The sequence below is a fragment of the Melanotaenia boesemani genome, chromosome 3 (genome assembly GCF_017639745.1).
Source record: "Melanotaenia boesemani isolate fMelBoe1 chromosome 3, fMelBoe1.pri, whole genome shotgun sequence".
In the NCBI taxonomy this organism is placed as follows: domain Eukaryota; kingdom Metazoa; phylum Chordata; class Actinopteri; order Atheriniformes; family Melanotaeniidae; genus Melanotaenia; species Melanotaenia boesemani.
Genome location: NC_055684.1, coordinates 30,889,649 through 30,914,292, shown reverse-complemented (window position 1 = coordinate 30,914,292; position 24,644 = coordinate 30,889,649). Strand labels below are relative to the sequence as shown.

General features: G+C 39.3%; 1 protein-coding gene across 4 annotated transcripts in view; it reads right to left on the bottom strand.

The window, feature by feature from the left end:
* The window catches only part of dip2bb (disco-interacting protein 2 homolog Bb), a 42,031-nt gene extending 18,129 nt beyond the window's left edge, over nt 1-23,902 (bottom strand). For all 4 annotated transcript variants that reach the window (XM_041979501.1, XM_041979503.1, XM_041979502.1 and 1 more), the window contains exons 1-3: nt 23,377-23,902; nt 5,209-5,280; nt 2,144-2,290 (exon numbers count right to left, since the gene is read on the bottom strand). In XM_041979501.1, coding sequence (XP_041835435.1) covers nt 2,144-2,290; nt 5,209-5,280; nt 23,377-23,461 — 304 coding nt within the window. In that variant the 5' untranslated portion in view covers nt 23,462-23,902. The remainder of the gene's footprint in view (nt 1-2,143; nt 2,291-5,208; nt 5,281-23,376) is intronic.
* Nucleotides 23,903-24,644: the final 742 nt, after the last annotated feature.

Below are 24,644 nucleotides of genomic sequence, written 5' to 3'. Positions count from 1 at the left end.
AAATAGATAACCCATATTTCTTGATTGTCAAAAGAAAAGGGGCAGCCAGTCCACCCAAAACAATGAAAAACAAATTGGTAAGGCCAAAGGTGGCAACTGGGATGAGGACTTAGCTTGTATTACAGCTTCTATGGGTTATGGAAAAGTTCCTATTGTCAAACAAGTTATTGCAGTAGAGTATTTCTTCTATTCACCAGGAAGAAAATAGAAAACTAATTTATTCTGTTGACTAAACTCGTAAGTTGTTAGTGATTATCTGGGCAGGGGAAAAATAAGATTTAATAATCAGATCAAGGAAACATTCCTTCTGCACAGTTTAATAACAACTGTAATTTTCAAATGAAGCACTAATGACTGGTTCCAATAAGATTTAGTTGAAAGGAGTCAGAAGAAACATCCTCAGAAGATGACCGTGTTTCACACTGTAGCAGGAAACCGCAAGGAGAGAACAAAGCTGTGTATTAGCCCACTCACATGCCTACACACATAAAAATGCACTGAGCAATAAACACAAACCCGCTTTCACTTGATGACACCCACATGCGCATTAAAAAGTGCCACGTGAACAACAACCCAGTCAGACCATCAAAAAAAAAGTGTACACCAAAAGAACACATATTGAAAAAACAAAACAAAAACAACAATTTATTATTTTAGTAAAAAAATAAATTATTTTTAAAAAGCTGTTCAGACATCAACCAATTTAAATAAATCATCAGCCCACTTCCCAGCAGCAGTGGGGACCATAATTACATAACTGGCACTCTGATGAAAATCATCCTTTCTCATAATGTGCCCAAGTCCTCCCTCACACAGGAGCATCAGCAGAGGCTGACTCCTTACACATGTCTGGGAGGATGGAGGCTGTCTCCACGGCGATAAGCACAGCAGGTTTGTATGGAGGCTTGCCGTGCGATTCCAACTCCAATCAACACGGACACAATTGGGAAGCTAGCAGGAATGTAGTCTAATTTTTGATGCATGCTACTTTATGTAATACAAATTTAAACTAGTTTATAGAACATGAATTTGAGGGCAGCACATAACAACACAAGTTATTGGCACTCTTACTGTAAACACATGACCAGAATAAGATTTCTACTCAGCATTTGGAACACCTACCATGGCTTGTTACTTACAATTTTTATGACAAAAATCGTCAATAGTTTGTGTGCATATTCCATATTTGTCATTTAAAATGAGAGAACAAAATCTCCATTAAACATATAATGGACAGTACAGCGCCTCTGATTCATTTACAGTAATTAAATAATGTATTGTGTATGATTTGTACACAGCATATTGATAAAAATATCACAATGAATGTGTTTCACTTTTGACCAAAGGCTGTGTGCACTGTATATTCACTGCGCACAAAAAGTAAGGAAATTTGTGTTTGGTCAATTATTTCCACTCTTTAATAGTACCAATTTGTGATGTATTATACATCGTCAGAAAGCCCAATTAGCATCCTTTATAATGAGACGTGCTGCTCATTCCACTGAAGCTTTCTGATTTCTTTAAATCATCTGATCGGATTAAACAGAGCTATGTTGTTTCTCAGACTGTCTAAAAAGCCTTTTGCAAAACTTGACTAAACCCTACGGACTTTAGATCCGTCTGGCTTTATATTCATCCTGCTGCAGTGTGTGGGTGTTCCCAATAAAAGGAGAAGAGAAAGACACCTCCTCTTGTCTGTTGTAGGGATACAGCAGGGTGAGAGAGGAGAGAGAATACTAAACCTGGGTGAACATCCTAAATTAATTCCTTCTTGTGTGTGCTTTGTGTTTTTCACCTCAACTCCACTGCTGAGTTTTGACTGTGTCAGGTTTATCTGCTCCAGATCTGTATTATCCTGCTGTCCATGCAGCCTTGGCATACATAGCCAGGCAGTGACATCACTCTGTTGTCAGAGGGGGGGTCCTCACTGATGGGTTCCCCAGCTACAAACACACTTCCAATGTACTCCTATATAATTAGTCCCTCTGAGACAGCCGGGAGTCTGAGCTTAAAAACAGGCTGGCTTAGAGGGTGGAACTGACGTATCAACATGCACGTGTCGAGGTGTTTTATATATAAGGGCAGCAGGATACAGCCTAGTTCCTGATATCAGAGGGGTTTTAATGCAGGACTTCTTGCTGACCTGATCTGTAGCGGTCATCTCTAGTTCCCCCACTGCGATGTGTTCTGCGAGTCCGACGTTCACGATACCGGGATGAGCTGGCAGGGGGAGGGGCATGGCTGGAGGAACTTGGAGCAGGAGGCTGTACATCATTCTGAGGGGGCAAAACTGTCAAACAAGCACAACAAACATGCTTTAGTACGACAGGTATCCCTCACAAACATTGCAGAAACTTCAGTGACAATTTCTCTGAACAGTATGTGTTTCATTCCTGATAGACCCGAAGGAGTGGAAGATCTTTTATCACACAGTAAAAATTCAGCACACCTTAATCATTTACTTTGGTGATTTACAGGAGTATTCTAAGACCCTGTGGCACTAGATTTTGGTGGGAATACTGTTGCAGCAGTGCCTTTGTAACCATTTAAGATTAAAGCTCTCCACAAGGGAGGCCACAGTAACACTGTGTTTGAGCTCTTTTAATGACTTTATAGTTTTCAGTGGCAAAAAGATGTAAAGGCTGTTAGTTGAAGAATCACTTTCGTCAGTTTTGATGCAACGTCACCATCTCTGGATAATATCATCTGGGCATCTTAATTAGTCATAGTAACATACATTCAGAGACTGGAAAGGTTTATATCGGACAGTCTTTTATTGAACAATGCTGTGGATCACCACCAACATCTGCTTCATCCTCACCTGGTTTTTTCACAAAGTTTTATCAGGACATCTCAAACTAATGCAGTGATTCCCAAACTTTCTGACCCTTGACCCCCAGAGTTAACATAAGAACTCCTAAAATATAAGGCTTGAAAAATGTCTGAATCTTATTAAATAAGGAGGATAAAGTGTTTTTTGGTGGATTCGGTTCACAGCTGTGACACCTACATGCTCCAAATCGGATACTCTCACTGAGATAATGCCAAATTTGGATTTTTAATATGGCATAAGTAATAACTTTGTGATTTATGTGCTAATGTTTTAAAAAATGTAATTCCACATATTAATCTCTATCAAGATGTGACTTGCCCAGTTTAAAAACGTTAGTAACTGAGTTCACAGTAGGAAGTTGGCCAAAAATATTTCATATGTACAGTAAAAATTTTCCACTTCACACCCAAGTAGTTTAGTTTAATTAAAACAATCAGCTCTGCTTGTCTTGTTAGTGTGGTTAATTTGAGATCTGTCAATCAAGATGTTCTGTGAGAACTCTCCCAATGTCTCCGAACAGATTTCACTGCTCATGTTAGCATGATTTTGAAACTTAATTTCATATACTTGGTGACAGTTTTAATCACTCCTATCTGGCTGAGTGAATTACACCTGTTTCTGTGATGCTACATTTCTGCTTTACTCTGACTCTAATTCAATTAATATTCTACTTTCCTTGTGCGTTCTTCTCTGGTCAACAGCCTCATCACATTCATTACATTCTCTGTATGTTTTCCTGTGACTTTATTTTAAGTTTTTTTCTTTTTATTTATTAAGGCTGACAGCATTACATGTTAAACAATTGCACTCTTGTTCAACCAGTTCATGGAAGAGACACAATGTGTTAATGAAGCCTCTGTATTAATATAATGTAAGAATATATCACCTGAGTATACACTAGTTGCCAACAAGGTTAAAACCACCTGCCTACAGTTGTCTATGTTCTTCTCGTGCAACCAAAACAGTTTGACCTGTTGAGGCATGGACTCCTTAAGACCTTTAAAGATGTTCTGTGGTACTAAGCAACAAGACATTTTGAAGAAGATCTTTTAAGCCCTGGGAGGTAGTAATTTGGGACCTCAATTATGGTTTTTCCCAGCACAACCCAACAGATGGTTCATTTGTGAGACGTGCCAAGTCAAAACCTTAAAGGTGCAGCTCAGTTGTGAATGGATGATGGACGTCAGTGGCTAAAATTCTTCCAGACATGTTTTCATCTGCGAGTAGATCCAGTGGCCTCTGGTGCAGCGATGACTGCAGGCCGGTAACGCAGTTTTAAAGCTCAGACGGTTCTCACTTCGCACAGAGTTGTTTGTCCATTCAGAGACTCCGTAATAAAAATGTTGGCACAAATATGGCAACTGCCACCATGGCAAGTGGATATAAATGGCTCATTCTAAGAGATTAAAAACATAATTATTTTAGTAAAGTGATTAAATACCAATAGAAATGTCATTTTTAATGATATATTTATTCTTTCTGTCATTGATTGGCATGTAACAAAACCGTTGATTGAATTTTCCTCAAAATCTTTGCAGTGTAGCAGGGTGCATACAAATTAGGCCTCCCATAGTGAACGTTGACAGAACTGCCATTACTACTGTCCACTTAGTGAAAATGTAAGCATGATTCATCACACAAATGCTGCCTTCTTGCTTCACGGTCAGGTTTTGACATTTCACTGTCCACAATGTCCTCATCCAGCATGAACACTGATCACTGTACTGACACAGCCCCATACACAGCAAGCTCTGTCACCTCTTTATTATGACCACCTTCAAAGGTTGTTAGCAATACAGTCGCTGTTTTGTTGGGTCAGACCACACAGGCCAGTCCTCAATTCCCACACACATGAATGAGACTTTAACGGCCATAACACTATTGTCAGTTCAATGGTTGTCCTTTGGACTGCTCCCAGCAGACAGTAACCACTGTGAACCCTCTACAAGACCTGCTGTTTTGGAGATGCGCTGACCCAGTCCAGCTGTCACAATTAGTTGTTTTTCAAAGTCCATTCGATCTCTAGGCTTGGCCATTTTTCCTGCTTCTAATGCACTAATTACAAAAACAGACTGTTCACTCACTGCTTAACTGTAATATGATGATTAATGTTTTCATTTGTCTTGGCAGTGGTTACTGTGTTTTGGCAAGGGGGGCTAAAAGTGGGGAAAAAAAAGGTCTACTTGGACACGGTGGTGAGCACGAAAAAAATATACACACATTTTCAGTAAAAGTGACATTTACAGAAAACAGCAGTTAACAGAGAAGAGGATAAAATCTACATTCAGTTTGCATTAAAGTGAAATTAAAAAAATACTTTGAGTGTGAAATTAAAATCCAAAAAGATTATAAAATTAGTAGTGATCAGTTCTTACCTGGAGTATGAATTATGTAAGGAGCCAGGAGTTTAGTCCTTTTCTTCTCATAGCCCTTCTGTGTGATGTCACCTGAAAACAAAACTGAATTGTTAATAAAATTAAGACTAATGTGCTCATAAAATACCAAGAAAAGAAAAAAAAACATCTTTTAAACATTTTACATCAATAAGCAACTTTCTGAACTAAAGCTGATTCATCTGATAAGAACCATCAGTTCAAATACAAGAGCTGTGATGAAGGAGAGAGTAGCAGATAAGAGACACAGGTAGGAAAACTATATTAGAAAGTAAGATAATGAAGCAGATGGATGCACACAGTGTTGCAGTAATCTCTAGAGATAGCTGCAGGCGTCAAAGATGTGGCTCAGTTCCAGCGTCAATGAAGTGAAAAACAAAACAAGACTAATTCTGGACACATTCAGAAGCGTGGGCAAGAAACAGGATGATTCAGAGACACAAAGAGAAAATGAAGAGGTATGATCGCAGAGGAGACACAGGGAGATGAAACGGAAGTGCAAAGGGAACAAAAGAGGAAGAGATGGTGGTGATGATGAAAAGAAGAGGTGAGGAAGACAGAAGGGAGTGATTATACATCCGGACGACAGAGGAAGAGGAATCCCGAGTCGCAGGATGTCTTGAACTTGAATCAAGTGGTAGGCAAACGCAGTGTCAACTGAACGCCCCCTTCAATCCCTCCTGCTGACAGCCCATCTGCATCTTCCTCCATCCCAGCAGACCCAACACTGTCTCACTGAGCTATCCACTGGCTCTGACGCCATGCAGTAACTCTGCCAAACTCCTCCGTGGGTAAAGCTGTCAGATTTTCAGACATACTAAAAATCCATCTGCAGATCCTGCCCTCGCTTTGCTCGTAGCAGTGAGAGGCAACGATTCATTCATTACTGCTTTAGCTCCTCAGTTTCTGTCATAATGACTGAATTCATTCATTCTCTGTACCGCTTATTCCATGACGGGTTGCAGGTAAGCCGGAGAGAACCCACGCATACACGGGAAGAACATGCAAACTCCACACAGAAAGGCCGCTGCCCTCAAGATTTGAAACTCCCTCCAGCCGAGAACCAGCGACCTTCTTGCTGTGAGGCTGCGGTGCTAACCACCACACCACCGTGCAGCCCCATAATGACTGAATGCCTCAACAATAAGGAACTAAGCTGTCATTGCCACATTTTTTAAATTATTATATTTTATAGAATAAAGGTTACTGTGAAATATGTCAGTCTTAGGCCTCAGTGATGAGACACACTTCCTCCACAACTCTCTCTTTACAGGTGATGCTGAAACATGGTTGGATGTAATATAGTGAAGTTGTACGATCGTCTCTCTAAGAAAAGCTAAGAAAAGTGTTCCAGAGTTTAGGGGCAGCAACCGCAAAGCAACAACTTCCCCGTTGGCTCAGCATATACGCGGAGAACATCAAGAGTCTTTGGCCAGAGGACCCGAAGGATCTCTGTGGAGAGCAATGGCATAAAAGATATGCTAAGTAAGAGGGGGCTAAACCATGAAAGGATTTAAAAACAAAATAATAAAAGAAAGCTTTTAATCACTATAGTTATACCTTGTGTATATTTTAGGAACTTGATTTTAAACGTTTAATTTTTTTGTGTAGTTCTATCAATTTTATTACACGTTAGTTATTCTCATTTATTTGCATTTTATGCTGAACATTCAATTTGTTTGTAAGTAAATTATTCCATGTTATTCAATATTCTGATATAGTTGAAATATCCTCTTGAATTAGGAAGTTAATTGACTAATTGTGTGTATTTACCACTTGGTTTGTTCTTTATTGTTTGTACAACTGTTTTATTTTACCAATGTAGTTTGATGTCAGTGGAAATAAGGATCACATCTCAATGAGTGCTGGAGTATAAATAAAGGTTATTCAGTGACATCAAATCTGTATTAGAGTAGTGAATATTTATGTATGAAAATATTAACCAGGATCTAATCCCACTTTAAGATAAAATGGTCTATGATCTGCAGTTGTACCATCTCTTGAAGATGTAAGTTTGATCTGAAATAAAAACAAAACAAAACAAAACAAAAAAGAAAAAAAAAAGAAAAGAAAACCCTGCTGTGTTCAGTCTGTTGAGACATACAGTATTGAAAGATAAAAAGCCACGGCCCAGATCACCTTCATGTTGTCTTTTCTTAGTTTCACAAAAGAGGATGACAGAGATTAGAAGAGGATTTTCTGGCATCAAGACACATGTACAACTGTAAGGCATGCAGCTTCTTCCATAGGTGGCAATATGAATTCATCTCTGTAAGTCACAGTGTCAGAGCAAAAAACGAATCATATGACCTTATACCCGCTAAAATATGAAAAAGCAAAAGTATGACGATAAAACAAGCGCTACACAACCAAAAAGTTCAGCCCTGAATGAACTCTCACCCTCAGTCACTTTTTCAGCAAACAAGGAGACATTGGTCTAACAGAGCCAGAGTTTAACGACTTCTGTAACTAAATTTAGCTTTCTTCTTTCATTTTTTAGCTCTTTAATTAATTATGTTAACAGCTAGTAACACTAGGGCGCCTTCCAAGAGATGCAGTCTCATAATGTGGGCTGTTGTCACCATATTTAATCTATCGAAACCAGACGCAACATTGTGTGTACATATATATCCCTTTGAGATCCAATGAGACGTTTCCATGCGCCTCTAAAGCCTGAGGCAGCATGAGGAATATTTTTATAATGCCATCATTCTCAGGACATGAAACAAAGATATTTTCAATAAATGCTGCTGACCGTCTGAGGAGAGACAATACTCTTCCAATAAAATCCCCCATAAATTGAGGTTCTTATTTCCGGTTCCTATGCAACAGAGGGAAAAAATAAAAGTTAAATACATGTATTAAATTCTATCAAGTTGCAGGGAGATGAATTCAAAAGCTGTTCAATGTTTTTTTTTAAAGGCTGAGTTACAGTAGATCTTAAACAGTATTATGTTTTACCTTTGTTTAGAACCTCATCGGAAGATGGAGATAATGTTTTGCAAATAAAAACATCACTAAATAACATAAGACACAGCAAATCTGGATATAAAAAAAAGCTGAGCTTGCACAAGTGTTGGAATGAATCCCTTTTTACACAGTAACAATATCAGTGTGCTCTTAGTGACAAAATATGGAGGCTCAAAGCTAGACCAGTGCTGTAGCTTTTAAACTAACATATTAAAAATACTGTAGCTAGCCCCACTAACATTTACTTTTAACCTTATTTTTCTTTGGAATAAGCGCTATAAGCTTCATACCTCCTGTCTTGACTTTTATCTCAGAGCTTTAATGCCACCGACAAGAAAGCATGCTTAAGCATTTTTATACACCGAGGCAGAAAAACCACAATGCTGCAGAGACAACTGAGGACACACAGAGAATAGCAAGAGAGCCCCTTTTTGGAGGATTTCGCCTGACAGCCTACTCCAACATAATTTCTCGTCAGGGACCAAGGAGCTTTTTTCTTCATGAAAAAAAAAAAATGGAAGAAAAGCAAACACTTCCATAAGTAATGCATGAAGAGTACAGTTGGCCGCGCTCAGTCACATGATTTATTTTTAGCTTATGTGAACAGGCAGTTTCTCTGCAGAAAGACTGAGAGAGATGGGATGGAGTCAGGGATGGGGGGAGGTGCTAGCATGGCATTAAATGAAACACAACGTTATCGCTCTTCCATCTGGATGATTTGGAATTCATCTGTTTTTGTAGTGCTTGCACCATCAGACTCCAGCAGCTGGAGATGAAGAGTTAAACCTCTGCAAGGAGAATCTATAGGTGAAACTACAGGTAAACAGAGGCTGCATGACATGTTAGAATGGAAATATGAAAATGGACAAATTGGTGCTCACAGTTTACACTTAAAGAAGCAGTGAATGAAATCTGCTTAAGAGGCGAAGCACAGCTCTGTCAAGCAGGAGAGGGCCTCCCTTGTTAACCCACTTTCCCAGAGTGACCCAGTCATGTCTGTCCCAATGGAGGAGGTCACAATAGCACTATTTCAGTATTGAGCTTCATATGCGATCGCTACATATCTTTTCTTTCATCCTGGTTTGATGAGAAAACACCTCACAGTGTTTTTTTTTTTCCTTTATTTCTCCACCAGCTAAATGAAGAAACATCAAAGCTGTGCCTCCTCTCAGCCCCGAACACTCTCACACTTTCTAGCCTTGGATTATGTGAATTGTGGTGAGGCTGCTCTCTCCTTTTACCCCACAGGCACTCAGTCTGAATAGTAATAAGCCACTGATCTCTATCCTCTTTTTCCCCTTGCTCAACTTCGTCACATTGCACTCAATTGCTCTCTCAAGACAACAATTTAAGTTCATGTCAACATCTGCTTTCAGAAAATTACATGAACACATGCTAAAATATAACAGGTGTAACAGACAAGAGGGAATTTCAACAGGGGCTGAATACAAGACATCCACTATAACCACTAAACACGAAGCACACAGTCCAATCCTCCTAATGTACAAAATCAGCCATTGCAGCAGACGGGGAAGATAAGTCTCAGGACGACACGTGCCCCCCCCCCTCCTTGGCACTGTGCCACCCCGTTGAAGTCTATTATTTTCAATGGGGTTGTTGTTTGTTTAGAAAACTGACATTCCTGAGGGCTAAAGAGTTGGCACGGTATTTATCCGTGGAATAAACATCCTACCAAAACCTCCCAGCGGCCTTTTTATAGCTGCATCTAATCGGACCCACACAAGCTACCAAGAGCATGACATGAATTATTGATATCTGAAAAAATACTAATACCCTATATAGTATGTAGACACTTTAACACACATGCAGAAAGGATTTAAGTGGTCAAACATTTGTTGTAGTCGTTATTAGGACCTCCAGGAGTAACTCTGGAACATTCTTCCTGACAGAGCTGATTTAGCAAAGTCATGATGTGAATGAGTTTACTGGTGTCAGGCCGCAAACATTTTTGTTGAGTTGTGGGCGACCACATCAAGAAAATACTTCAAAAGCAACTATAATTATTACAATGTGAGCATCCATTTCACTGTAGACATTGACACCAGGCAGCTGTAGCTATACCCAGGCCCCAAAATTGGTTTTGTTTACTCAGAACTGCTGTGTTACACAGAAAAAGCAAATCAGAAGGGTGTGTGTTCACAACAAGCTAAAAAGATAAGAGGGATGAGGTGAATTAAACAGTGTTGTGGCAACTAACTTAATTAGAGGGCATATTTTTATATTTTATTCATGCATCAACATTAATGATTTCCTGGCAATAATCAAAAAGGACAAATTTTAGAGACCCTATCAGTATCAAAGACCACTTGGCAGTAGTCTGATACTCTTCTTTTCTTAAATGTGTCATTTCCAACCTTTTATTAGATTAACTGAAGTGGCAGCCAGCGGCTAAGAGTTGAGTTGAGTTCAGTTTCCCACATTAATAAGCTCACATATAAAATGCATCCAGAAAACACAAAATCAGCAAAATATGTGATATAACTTTATTCCAGTTTTAATTAGAAGAAAATAAGTGGCTAAAAGAAAGGTGTGGAACACAGACTAGGTATTGTACTAGGTACTTTCAGCATCATGAAGAGAGGACAGGAATGTCAACTTAGAAGGTCTTAAAGTGATTTCAGAGAAATCATCATTAGTAAGGATGGTCCTTTATGGACTGGTCTTGATCTTAAGTCATTGTACGGTAGCCTTATTTTGGTATTAGGGCACATTGTGTCATTGTGTCTGTACATCAACCCTAACATTATCCGGTAAGATATCTTAATAAAAGGTGATTTCTCTGTGCCCAGAGGGAAGAGGAGAGGTAGAGTCCAAACCACAATGCTTCCCACCATCTTTTACAATTTCTTTTCAGGGATTAATAAAGATTTTTAACCTCTTAACCTTAAGCTTAACCTCTTCACCTCCTTACATCAGCAGAAACTTCACATTCACATACTTTTTTTAAATTTTATTTACCAACAATAAATATTTTAAAAGTGTATTCAGAATAATGCAATGATTTTTATCATTAGTTAAAAGTGTTTTTTTTTTTTTACTACTATAACCTAAATGAAGAACTAATGCTGTAAAACAAATTTAAATATAAATGCAAATCAAATCAAATCAAATCAAATCAAACTTTATTTATAAAGCACCTTTCATGCCACAGGCAACACAAAGTGCTTTACATGATTAAAAACATGTATGCATATAAAACAAAACAAAGTAGGAATACATAACAAAAGAAACACTCACCAAAATATTTCACACAGCTGCACGCACACACACGCACACATACACACACACACACACACACACACACACACACACACACACACACACCAAGCAGCCTTCCCTCCCCATTCTATACAAACATGATTCTCTTATTTCTGTCTCGAACTGAATGTTATTAAAAATACTAAAAGTGATAAGCATCCGGCCTGATGCTGCTGTGAGGAAACAATATCAGTGTCATGGGGATCCGTCCACACCAGGGGCCAGTCCACCCATGTCAAACAACGGCAACCACCCCCATCAGAACAGACCAGGGCCCCCACCACAGCCAAAAGGCCGCAGTGCAGGGCCCCAGCCACCCCGATAGGTGCAATCACCATGACAGCAGCCCCCAGACCAAGCAGGTAAAGCCCCCCGGCTTGGAGGATCCCCACAAGGAAAACACTGGAATTAAAATTAAAATTAAACAACCTTAAGAAACAATAAGAATAGCTTAAGAATGAATAAATCAATAAGTAAATGAATGAATAAATAAATAAATAGTACAGTTGAATAAAATGAAAATAAAATAACATGCAGACAGTTTCCAAAATCTTCTGTTGCCATTGCCACGAAGTAGTTGTTGCCATTGTGCTTGTGAACTTGTTTGTTAATGAACGGTTCAACATGCAAGTTGATACAGGACGCCGGGTGTGTCATCAAGAACGCACTATACGACAGGTGATAATGCTACTCAGGAAGTTACTGAGCTTTTAGAAATCTTGTAACTTTAATATTTTACCATTGTCCTTCACTTCAAGCTGTTTTAAGGTTGGAAATCTTGCATACAGGCAAGTGTCAGCTTGTCACGCTGCATTGTATTCAGAAACATTTCCTCTTAGCTTAACAAAATTGGTATGGTTGTAGAATTTAGTAATATAGTTAAGGTGAGTTATCTTCCTTTCAGTTTCAGAAGTTAACACCTGCTTCACCCTGAAAGAAAACAAGCCTGTCTCCTACATAACTAAATCTTCAGAGTATTACAACACATTTTTGCTCAAAGAGAAGCTACATGTGAACCATTATCAACTCAGACAGTAAAACTGGTATTACTGGCACTGGTAAAAGATGTGTTTTTCAAAAGCTTGAAGCCTTAACACACACATACACACCCTTACACACATTTTCTGTAGTTTTCAAATAATTATCTCCCAGTGAAAAAGCACGCTGGTTGCGGCCAACTTAGGTAACAGAGCAAATCATGTTTTCCTCCACACAGTTATTAAGCTTAATGGGAACAGGGAGTGAGGTGCACACACACCCACAGGCCCCTAAGGGCCTGAAGTGGTAATAACAAGGCTTACAAAGCAGAAAGGCAAATAGGTAGAAGGAGGTAGGTAAAAGGAAACTGTGACTCAGCCCCCCCCCCCCCCCCCCCACCCCCCCCCCCCTCTTCTATCTCCTGTCGTCAGCTTTTTCCATCTTTTGTTCAGCAGCTGACAGAATGATGGAAGAAGGTGCGGTTGAACCTCCTGACATACTACACTTCACACACTTCAGTACTGGGAGTAATGCTATGAAAAACTGTTTTGTCTGTGACAGTTATGACAAATAAATAATGACATTGTGGGGGGAAAAAGAAAGAAAACCTGTTGAGTTTTAGCCATAGTAGTTGCATGTCACTAAACAGCCTGGTGTGTAAATACTGTATTCAACTAAACTAAAGTATGATCACACAGCACTTTCAAATATTGAATGTCTTGTTGGGCTTTGCAAAAGCAGCCATGCTTGACCCTGCCCATAAACTAAAAGAGAAAACAAGAAAACGTGAAATTAACTGAAAATAAATGATTAAGTACAACTAGGACTCGCAGTAGTACATGAGCAAAAATGATCAGTGAATGAGAAGCTAACAGAATATGTGGTGTACATAATATGATCAGGACATTCTGGTTTAGTGGAGGGCAGCCAAGCTCTGCTTAAATACATTTTCATGAATTTCCCCAACTTTCTTGCAACAACTGGAGAATGATGTACCTGTTGTGGCAACAAGGCTATTTAGTGTCAAATAATTGGATTAAACTCAGGGATTTGAGTTCAACCTGTCTGATCTCCTGACAGCATGTGTTGCTTGTCTGTCTACCAACCCTGCCTTGCTGGGTCAGATGTTAAAATATGAGTTAAGCATACTCTAGAAACACTTAAATGCTTATATCAAAATATTACAGATTGTATGAGGAAAAAGCTGAGCATCTGAGGAGGTTTTTTGGCTCAGCTCCTTCTTCACCACAACAGACCGATGCAGAGTCCGCATCACTGCACCTTACACATGTCATATTAAAAAATCTGCACTGCTTATGTGTTTTAAAAAATAATGTGCTAATTTCAAAGATTTATCTCTTTGTTAATGGTTTAATTTTGACAGCCCTGGTAAAAAAAAATCCCAAACTTATCTTATAAATGTAGGCAATATGGTTTTTACATTTATCTGGCGACCCCCAGTTTGAAAACCACTTAGATCAGCTGAGCCCAGATATAAGTAATTGTTTTTATTTAACCTTTATTTAACCAGGAAAGTCCCACTGATATTAAAAAAAATTTTTTCCAAGGGCGTCCTGGCCAAGAGGCAGTAAAAATTCAACACACAGTTACAACATCAAACAAACAACATTAATATCAAACAGGTCATGAAAAAGTTATTGAGGCAGTCTCTGATGCTTTCAGCTTGGTTTTGAAGGCATTTAAGGGCAAAATGTCCTTAAATGCAAAATACAAATGAATAAATAAATTTTAAAAGTCCACTAATTTACTGGCTTTAATGAGGGATGCACACAATCACTAGACTGCCATGATTCATGAGAGACTCTTTTCTCAGCCATGACACAGCTACATTTCTCAGGCACATTTGCAGAAGCTTCGGGTTTACTCTGTAATGGTTTTAACAGCTTAGCCCAGCATTTAATTGTACTGCTATATGAGTGGTTAAAACATATGGCTGTTTATATCTGGATGGGCTTTAAGGAAAATTTACAGGGGAAGAAAGGAGCAGAGGTATGGGGGCACCATATGGGATGTATCCATAGCAACCAGGCCCATGTGGTGATGGCATGAGGGGAATATGAAATATATAGCCATGGAGACATAACAGGGTGGCACACATAAATTTAACAAGGAGCTTTAAAGAAATAAAGAGTTAGATTAAATGCATTGACAGAAGCATACTGGTTTTCATTTTAGAGCAAATTTGTTTTGTCTCAAAGGAGAAAGAAACCTCTAAGGCAGGGAAAAAGAAATAAATAAAAAAAAATACTAGAATTAAATGGTATTGGACTTCCTGATCTGAAGCACATGCTGCAGGCAGTCAGACTGCTGCTTCTACTTGGCACTATTTAATAATTCAGCAAACAGTACAGTGACCTAAGCACCACTTACTGTTTATTAACCCCTGTCACGCTCAATGTGGTACCTCTTTGAGTTTAGTTCATTTTATTTAATGCCAACACAAGAAAACAAAACAAATCAGAGAAAGCATAATTAAAATTATCAAAGGGTATTGTAAAGTACAACTTTAAAGGCAGAACGGGTTGAAAGACCACCTATGGTTTACTATGAACTTGAAAGTGAGATTATTCAGCCACCTGGCTGGCAGTGTGGAGGTGTGCACTCAAATCTCATCTAAATAATTCAGACATTTTTGACTCAAAGCTAAAGTGTATTCTTAGTAGTGTACAGTGTTTATATGCGTGTGGGTAGATTTTCATGGTAAAATTAGAAATGTTATGTTTTATGTAATAAAAAAAAGAAACCTTGATAGATGCTCTTGTGTTTTTGTGTGACACAAGTGGTGCAAGAGCCACCCATTTCATGGAGTAAGAGCAAGTATGTAGCCTGGAGTACTGAAGATCAGAGGACAGCCCCTCTGCAACATTTAATGAGCTAAATAAGCTTCCTTCCTGTCCCTGTCACTGAGGAGGGTACACACAAATAAATACAGCTGATTTAACGTGTATAATCAGTGTTGCACCTGTTGGTGAGAAAACTCACTCTGATTGGTTCGTTAGCAAAGCAGATGAATGAAGAGAACGAAAGCTTGTCCAGATGCTGGTGATGCTAAAGGACCTTAAAATGCCTTGAGTAACCCAACCTTGGGCTTGACTTCCAACTGGACAGATTTTTGCTGTGTGCTTTCTTGGATGTCTAACTTAACTTTATCTTCACTGCTTGATTTAATGGTTCCAAGAATTCTAAATATCAAAAACAAATCAATGAGTCACACAGCCGCCCTAGGTGACCTGCAGCTTTGTTACCATGGTCACTGTATGCACTTCTAGTCACTACAAAGTAAACCCTACTTCAAATATGGATTATTCTTCAGCTCAAAATTATCTCCAACTCAGTGTCAGATGAACTCTAGTATAGCTGTTTACATAAATTAATAAACCTTTTTTAACCAAAGCTGGGCCTTCTGACAATGATGCAGAGCGCCAATGTTGGCATATGATCTGCTGTCAGAGGAAGTATTACAGATTGTGTTATGAAAAAATAAGTAACAGCTCTGTCCATACTTTTCATTTATGTTCAAATTTAGCAAAGTGTGGGCACAATGCTCACTGGAGGATGGTAGGAGGTGCATCTATTTTGTATAATAAGCATGACGGATGATGAAAAAAGAATGTAAAAGTATGTCACGCCACGCTTCCTGTGGAGATGAGAGCATCATCTTCTAAGAAGCTCTTATATGACTCTTTTGCTTGTAACAGATTGAAATGTTAAGAATTTGGTTGTGAGAAGTAAAAAATGGACAGAAAACTTATTTTAGCATCTGAGCCTACAGTTCAAGCAAAGAAACAGCAAAGATGTTGAAACTGAAGCATTTTAACATTTCATTTGTTGCTCATTTTACTGTATACAAGCATATGTTGCTGTAACACTTCTATGTACTTTTCAACAAAGACGGGCCCTTCATAGCTGTGCAAGCTGTCCACCATCAGACGTCCAGGCTCTTGAAATGTCCACTGATAACAAGCTGGGTGGCTCCTCTTCTCTTTAGGCCTGATACACACATAACGATTTCTTTAATCTTATGAGATTTTTTTATCTTGTCGAGACCTCACACATGAAGACAAAAAAAAAATCAGTTTTGATCACATTGTGTGTGGTGTGCTCCAAAAATGTAATCACAGAACAACACACACGACGATGCTGTCCCGCAACTGATCTACAATCTAGTCCTCCAAGCCGGACAAACATCGAAACGTAAAAGAAGAACCATAGCAACAACCCGCAAAAAACGAAGAAGAAGAAACATAGTAACAATCGGAAAACACAACACACAGCATGGAAGAGGATATATAGGACGAGGGAATGACGGTGGTCTTGGGACTATTTTTAACAGAAAAAGCCAGAAAAGAAAATAACAGAGTGGAGGTGGCGTGAACATGGACTTTATTTACTTCCTTGTTCCCCAGCCAGCTCGCTCTCTGATTGGCTACATTCCATATCACGTCACCATTCACACAGTCAGAATGCACGAGTTGTTGGCGTTCCTCAGAAAATCGGCTTGGAAATATGTTCAATATTCCCAATTGTCGGCTACGAATTATGGGGAGAAATCGACTCGTAACACAGCACAGACCAAATGATGATTGGACAGGGAAATTTCAGGATGATGGGGCGTTTGCCGTCCGAGGTCGGAAAGAGGCAAAATCGGGACAAAAACAGCCCAAAAATCCTTATGAGTGTGCCAGGCCTTAGTCAGCAGGACATGGCATTTCTAGTTTCCAAAATAATTAAAAATTTTTATCCATCTGACCATTTTAAATTAGCTTTGGCCCAGAGAAGACGGATCAGGATTATTCTCTACATGATAGAGCTTTAACCTGCATCATCTTACTGACCTGTTGCAAATTCCCCTAATAAGTTATCAAATGCTCCTCTAGTTGTTTTTGGCTTGTGTCAGTTACTTTTCCAGCCTTTTCTTGCACCTGTTCCAACATTTTTTAGATATGCTTCTGCCATCAAATTCAAAATCTGCTCATAATTTCTGTGAAATGATAAAATGTCTAAGTTTCAATATCTGATATGTTATTTATGTTCTACTGGAAATAAAATATTGATTTATGAGATCTGCAATTTGTTGCATTCTGTTTATATTTTACACAGTGTCTCAACGTTTTTGGGAATTGGAGTTGTAGAACTCAGGGTTTGGGCATACCTCAGAAGAACAGCAAAAACAGTAAGATATAACATCCAAGCGTACTGGCATCTGACATCAACTTTACACTTTTTATAGGGGACTCTCGACTGAAATTTTAGCTGATTGATAAATGTAGGGGAAAAAACAATCATCACTTCTAGACAGAACTTTAAAAATACACTAAGAGAAAAAGCTGATGCTGAGATGTTTGCCTTTTACCTGAAGTTTAAGTGGCAGGCTTTATATCCAGGCACCCATATGGACAAATAACCATGTGAGCACATGAGCTGAATTTGTGTGGTGATCTGTGATTCAAATGATAAAATCTTTCATGTTGATTTACAATTCAGGAAAAAGTGGGATTAAACAAACAGGACAGTAAAAGTGGCACTTAAGTAAAGACGGATTAATGCATAGTGGGCTTTGCACTCTGAATACCATCAATGAATTTTCCCAGCCTTATTCTGTAAGAACGCATCTTATTTATTTTCAAGTACGGAAAACTAAGGAAGGACACCTAACGGGAAAAAGAAGGAAACTGAGAGCAGTTAGTGGTGGAGGGTGCAAGAGAGGGAGAGATCCCCAGCAGCACTCCAAGCCTAGTGTGACTCACGGGCTAAATGAGCCAGGCATGTTGCCCCCTGATGCTCTGTGACCTAGATTGAGAGATGCAGTCAGGACTATAATCTCTAATTTCTCTCCCTCTCTGTCAGTATGGAACAGGCTGACGACATGAAAACCTGCCTGTCCTGCACAGGATCGCGGGCAGACAGCAGTATGTTAACTGAAAAATACTCATCCAGACATTATCAGCCCAGACCTTACAGCAGCGACTGAGACCAAATCATGAAATACAGAAAAATGACACAAGTGGAACCGACTTGTGATACATTATTGTGACACACAGGTGCATAAAAGAGGACGGCGCAGATGGCATGCATCACTGTTCATGTGTAGAGCTGTATATTGTTTGCATTTTTAGAAATATAAGAGCTGAGCTGCATCTGAACTGTAAATACATAAGAAAAAACTAAAGCTACAGTAGTAGCAGAACTGTGGGGCAGCAAACTCAGTTTAAAGGCAACTTAAATATCTCAACCTCCATGAGATGTATTTCCATACAAATATGCACAGATATCCATCACCCTTATTTAGCAACCTACTATATCCTCAACTGCATTTTGTGTGTAGCACTAGTTAACAAGTGGAAGTTAACGAGCGTAAGCCTGCAGACATGCAGGCATTACAAATCAAAAACCTTGTTTGAAAACTTAAGCTTAAGCTGGGCTTTTATTATAGGAATAAATCCTGTTTCTCCTATCTTGCTACTTTCCGTCTCTTGATAGACTATAGAGACCTGCTGTATGCATGCCTCTGTGAGGTCCTTGCGCTCTCTGCACAGTATGTACCACAGTGCCTTAAGGTTTGTGACGGGCTGCAAAGCTCTCACTCACCACTGCACCCTTTGTGCCAGTACTGTCTATAATGGAATTTGGACTGCTGCTGTCTTGACCAGGGCTCTTTTGACAAAGAGATTTTGTAATCTCAATGGGACTTCCCTGGTAAAATAAAGATTAAATAAATAAAATAAAAAACCTAAGACGGTGGGCATTACACACAGCGACACATTACTGTATTAGCATGCTATTGTGAGCGTTTAAATAAAAGTTCCACTGTGCCTCAGTACAGTCTCATAAATAAGCTTTGACCAACAAAGATGTGGGCACGAGACACCTGTGGGTGTTCTGTGCTTTTTAGCATTGCGGGGGTCGGGTCAATGCTTGGCCTTTTTGTTGTGATCTTCTAGCTATTCCTGAGGTGTTTCTGCTGTATTGATGGGGTGAGATTTCTTACTGCAGAACAATATGACCCAAATAATGCCATGGAAGGTGTGCTTGGTTCGTATAATTTTTTTTTTTTTTTTCGGGGGGGGGGGGGGTCATATCAAATTAATATCCAGGATACCAGATTTTACACTAATGTGCACTGTAATGTGATGATCAGTGCTAAAAACTGGCAAATCATAATAAATTTCACAAGGATGAGTGTATGCACAGTAGTTGTTCCTCTTATTCTTCCACCTTTCTACTCTGCTTGGTAGATACATTCCAGAAATGCAAAGGAGACTGACGTCCACAGTGTTACATATTACCAGTATTTTCCAGCACATGAGCAGTAGATAAACCAGAATAAGCATGGTCACGACCTCGGACTGAAAACAAAAGATGGATGTAGCTGCTGTGACATCTCTCGTTGGTTTATTTACTGCTTTTGAAGCCTCACATCTGGCATTTGAAAAACAAAAATTTGGTTCTATGTGCCACACACATTAGATGCTGCCTTTCCATCAGTCTGCCCCAGGGCAGCTGTGGTTACATATAGCGTACCATCACCAAGTATGAATGAGGAGTGAATAAATGATGAATACAATGTAAGCGTTTTGAGTGTCTTGAGCAGTAAAGTGCTCTATAAAATTAATGCATTATAATCATTATCATTTTTATTATTACTGGGGAATGTCATGGAATGGGTGAGTTGAATGTAAAGGTACCATGAAGGAAGAGGTATATATTACAGTATATTCTTAGTGGGGCACATTATGGACAGGAAACCAACCAACTAACCAATCATCCATGCCTCCCTCCTTCACTGTTTATTCAAATGCAGGGTCACAAAGAGGCTGGAGCCGATCCCAGCAGCCAAGAGGGGAGAGACAGGGCACACCCTGAACAGATCACCAGTCCACTGCTGGGCAAACACAGAGACAAACAACTACGCAAGCTCAAACTCACACCTCCTGTGTACTTGAGTCTGTGTAAGAATAGATGGATGGATGGATGGATGGATGGATGGATGGATGGATGGATGGATGGATGGATGGATGGATTAAATTAATTAAATGTACATATATTGGTAATACGATGTAAAATAAAGTGCCAAATGTCAAAAGAATTGGCGGCCCTGATCAAATGCTGATTCATTCCTTTTCTATACTGCTTATTCCAATTCAGGGTTGTGGAGCTTATCACAGCAATTAGCAAGCAAGAGGCAGGGCCAACCCTGGACATGTTGCCAGACCATCACATTGCATAATTTTGCAGCACATCAACAGTAAACCAAAAAAAAGTTAATTAATTAATGCAACAAAACCTCTCAATATTTCAATAATGTGTGTGGTCACAAAAAACACAAAGAAAAAAAAAACATGAAAAAACTACCAAACATACTATTTAAATCATCAAATGTGTGACTGAAGGGTCTAAATAATACTGCACTGACCAGTTTGATAACCTGTATGAAATGCACACCTGAAGTTTGTGCTTTGTGCGGGCTGTCCACTTGTATGAACAGTAACTGTGTCAAGCAAATTGTCTTTGGTCCCTTTGAGCTTTCTGCCATTCACTTTCACACTTTCACATACAAATCTGCATACATGCAGCTAATCAACCAACCACATTGTCACCATGGTGGACATAATGCCCACACACATATTCTTGGGCTGAGCAGCTTAAACAGTTGCAGTTTAGTGCTCTAAATTCCAGTCTAGTTCAATCACCAAGACCCTGACCTCCCTCAAAGGTTTTCTTTGTGTCCTTACAGTCATGGAAGCTAAAGTAGGCGGACTCTCTCTCTGATAGACACACATTCACACTCACATGCACACTTTTACTGCAGCCCACTTCTATTTCTGTAAGAAACAAAAAAATGCTGATGTACATTTTCCCCGGTTTGTTGCTAGGGGACTCCCATCTATGTGGACAACAATTGGAGGTTTGTTGCCATGTAAAAGATATCCATGAGAAAGTTTGGGACTCACTGGGTGTCCAGCTGCTGTCTGACTTGTGCCATCAGCCTGTTACAGACCAAACGCATGTTGGGCAGACGGCAAAGATGCTAAACAGCTCTAAAAGTTGACGATATGAAAGGAGGACATCTGGACAGCAGAGCCTTTTTATCAGCAAAATAATAACGTCTGATCTTAGGTTACAAATCTCTCTGTTGTCCCCTAAGGCTCAGTATGTCTGCAACAGAAGGACAGAAGGTGTCACTTTACCACTCACTTACAAAAACTCAAACTGTTGTAGGTATCTGCAACTGTGTTTTTAGGTTTGCTTTGCTAATTCACCAGCTATAATACAGTGCAAAATCTTGTCCAGCTCATCCCAAAGATTCTCAGTGGTGTTAAGGTCTAGTCTCTATGGTGGCTAATCCAGTAAAATGACTTTTACTCCCTGAACCACTCTAATGAACGCTGACATTGCCATCTTGGAATATGCCCGTGCCATTAGGGAAGAAAAGAAGTGCATTGATGGAAAAGTCTTGTCATTTGACATAGTCAGAAGGTGACTTTTTCATATTGTAAGAAACAGTATGAAGACAACTCATCATAGAAAACTTTCACTAAATTGAATAAATCCCAAGAATGAAATTTTAACCCCCAAAAAATTGACTTGATTTGTTGACATATCTGTGATTCAGATTGATCACAGTCATTTCACAATGAAGGTGTCACTAAAAAGGCTCTATTACACTTGTATTATGCAATCATATCACAGCATTCAAGCTCCAGCCCACAGCAGGTTCATTCATCTGTAACTAGATTCAATTACATCTTCCACAAACAAGCTGCGTGTAATTTCATGGAGAAAAAAGTGCTAAATTCTAATATCAAAATCGTTAATTGTTATGGCTGTAGAATTACAGTCCCTGCTACATGCTTGTGTACATAATTAGTTATTTTGGAAAAACATCCACCTTTAATCAATAACACAGTTAACAACTGTTTTTCTATGATCAACCCTCACAAGTACACTTTTAACTGTAGTTTAATATTTACCACAGTATACAGACACTTTCATACAGTGGTGCATAAGTGCAATGCTATACAGGAAAACTGTCTCCAACAAGGTTCCTTCAAAAGATAAGTTTCACCTGTCCTGCAGTGCAGTGCAGCTCAACATATGCATAAGAGTTCTTGGTGCATGAGGGACTGAGACATCATTAGCAACACATACCTCCCCCTGCTTGGCTCTATGAGAAACATAACATTACTCATCCACCCCCAGGCACCTGAGAACTGCAAAGCACCAATCAACTTGCTGCTTAGTGATTCACAGTGTGAGGAGACTTGCATAACAGCAAGATCCATATTCCCTTTTCCTACATTTAGCCCTTCAAAATAAATAACCCTAACCTTAAATCTGCTGCTGGTCAGGGTTCAGAACGAGCAGCAGAGCTGAGTGCAGGAAGGGCCACAGCATCATTTAGCGTCTCTAGGGCTACCCATACACACACATACATACACACACAGGGCCTCAGGGATGCCAAACTTGACCTATATTCTTTCACAGGAGTGTTTATGTTCATTTAACTATAAACAACGTGTGGAATTAATGTATACTGATTAGATGTGATTAATAACAAGAAAATGACGAATAAAATAAAACAAAATAAAACATGGCAAAATACTAATGTAAACATTTGTTAGTTTCATGAGTTGCAGCCTATACAGATAATAATCCCTATGTGGCTTAAAAGTAGCAATGACAGCTGACAGAAATAAAGGCTTAAAAAGGAGGTCAGTGTCAGTTTTTATGATTTCTTGTAATCGTGACCCGATCGACTGCAGCAGCTCTGACCCAGCTGATACAAGAGAGCTGTCTGATGCTGATTCCAACAACAACAAGCCCAGGATCTACACTAAACTTGGTTTTGCATCAAATGTAGCCGCACTACCAACTATTATAGCAAATTTAAGGGCAGCCTACCTTCGGATAGCTCTAGATCCAACTCCGCCAGCTGGTCCCTGACCTCTTTAGGAAGAGCCGATAGATCAACGCCGCGGTCCGTCATCGTTGGAAGCGCAGCAGCAGAATGTTAGCGATATCTCAAGTGACAGCACCTACAGTCCAGCATGGAGCTACAACCAAGAAAAATCAAGATGTAGAAGTGCTCTTTACTCCATCTCCGCGACTCCCCGACACCGCCATGACTGTGGGAGATGAAGCAACTCGCCAGAGGAGTCCGGCGGTCACGTGACCAGACTTGACGGTAATTTCTATGACAAGATGGAGAAATAAAGCAGACTCTCTGCTCCCTCTGCTGTTACGTTTTCACGAATGGGAGGTGAAGCAGCGTTCGTCTTGACCTAACTCACCTGCCACATTCACCTCAGGTAAAAACTCGCTCCCTAAATGTTTCATATATTTCCATACTGATATTAACAAGCATCATCACATGACGGAAAAAAAATCTTTATACATTTAACATGTAGTAAAAATATTCAAATCCTCTACGTATATTTCTAATGTCGTTGATCGATATTTTAAAAATTGTGCTCCCTTTTATCAGACTGCCCCAGTTTCTGTATCTTTACCCAAACAAAGATGGCCACTGGAAATTTAAATGCATGTATTTACAGCCCCAGTTTTCTGAAAGAAAGAAAGAAAGAAAGAAAGAAAGAAAGAAAGAAAGAAAGAAATGTAAAATGTCCACCACAAGTGTCAAACTCGTCCTCGAGGGCTGCTATCCATATTTCTGTTGTTTCCCTGCTCCAGCTCACCTTATTGAAATTAATGGGGGTTTTGTGAAGAAATTGACAGTAAGCTGTTGGATCTTTGATTTGAATTAGGTGTGTTGGGGCAGGGAAACAACAAAAACCTGTAGGATAGTGGCCTTCAAGGACTGGAGTTTCACACCCGTGAGTGCAATGATTAGCAAATCTCCTAAGTCCATATTTTTCCCAGTAAAACACAAACAACATATCAAATGTTGAAATTGAGACATTTTACAATTTCATAAAAATTTTAGCTTTTTAAAATATTTGATGGCAGTAATACATCTCAAAAAGTTGCAACAGGAGCAACAAAGGGCTGGAAAAATAATTGGCACAAATCAAAAACAACTAATTAGGTAAATTGTTAACAGGTTGGTAAGATGACTAAGTATAGGAAGCATTTCAGAAATGTAGAACCTCTCAGATGTAGAGATGGGGAGAGGTTTACCAGTCTGGGACAAACTGTGTCTATAAATTGTG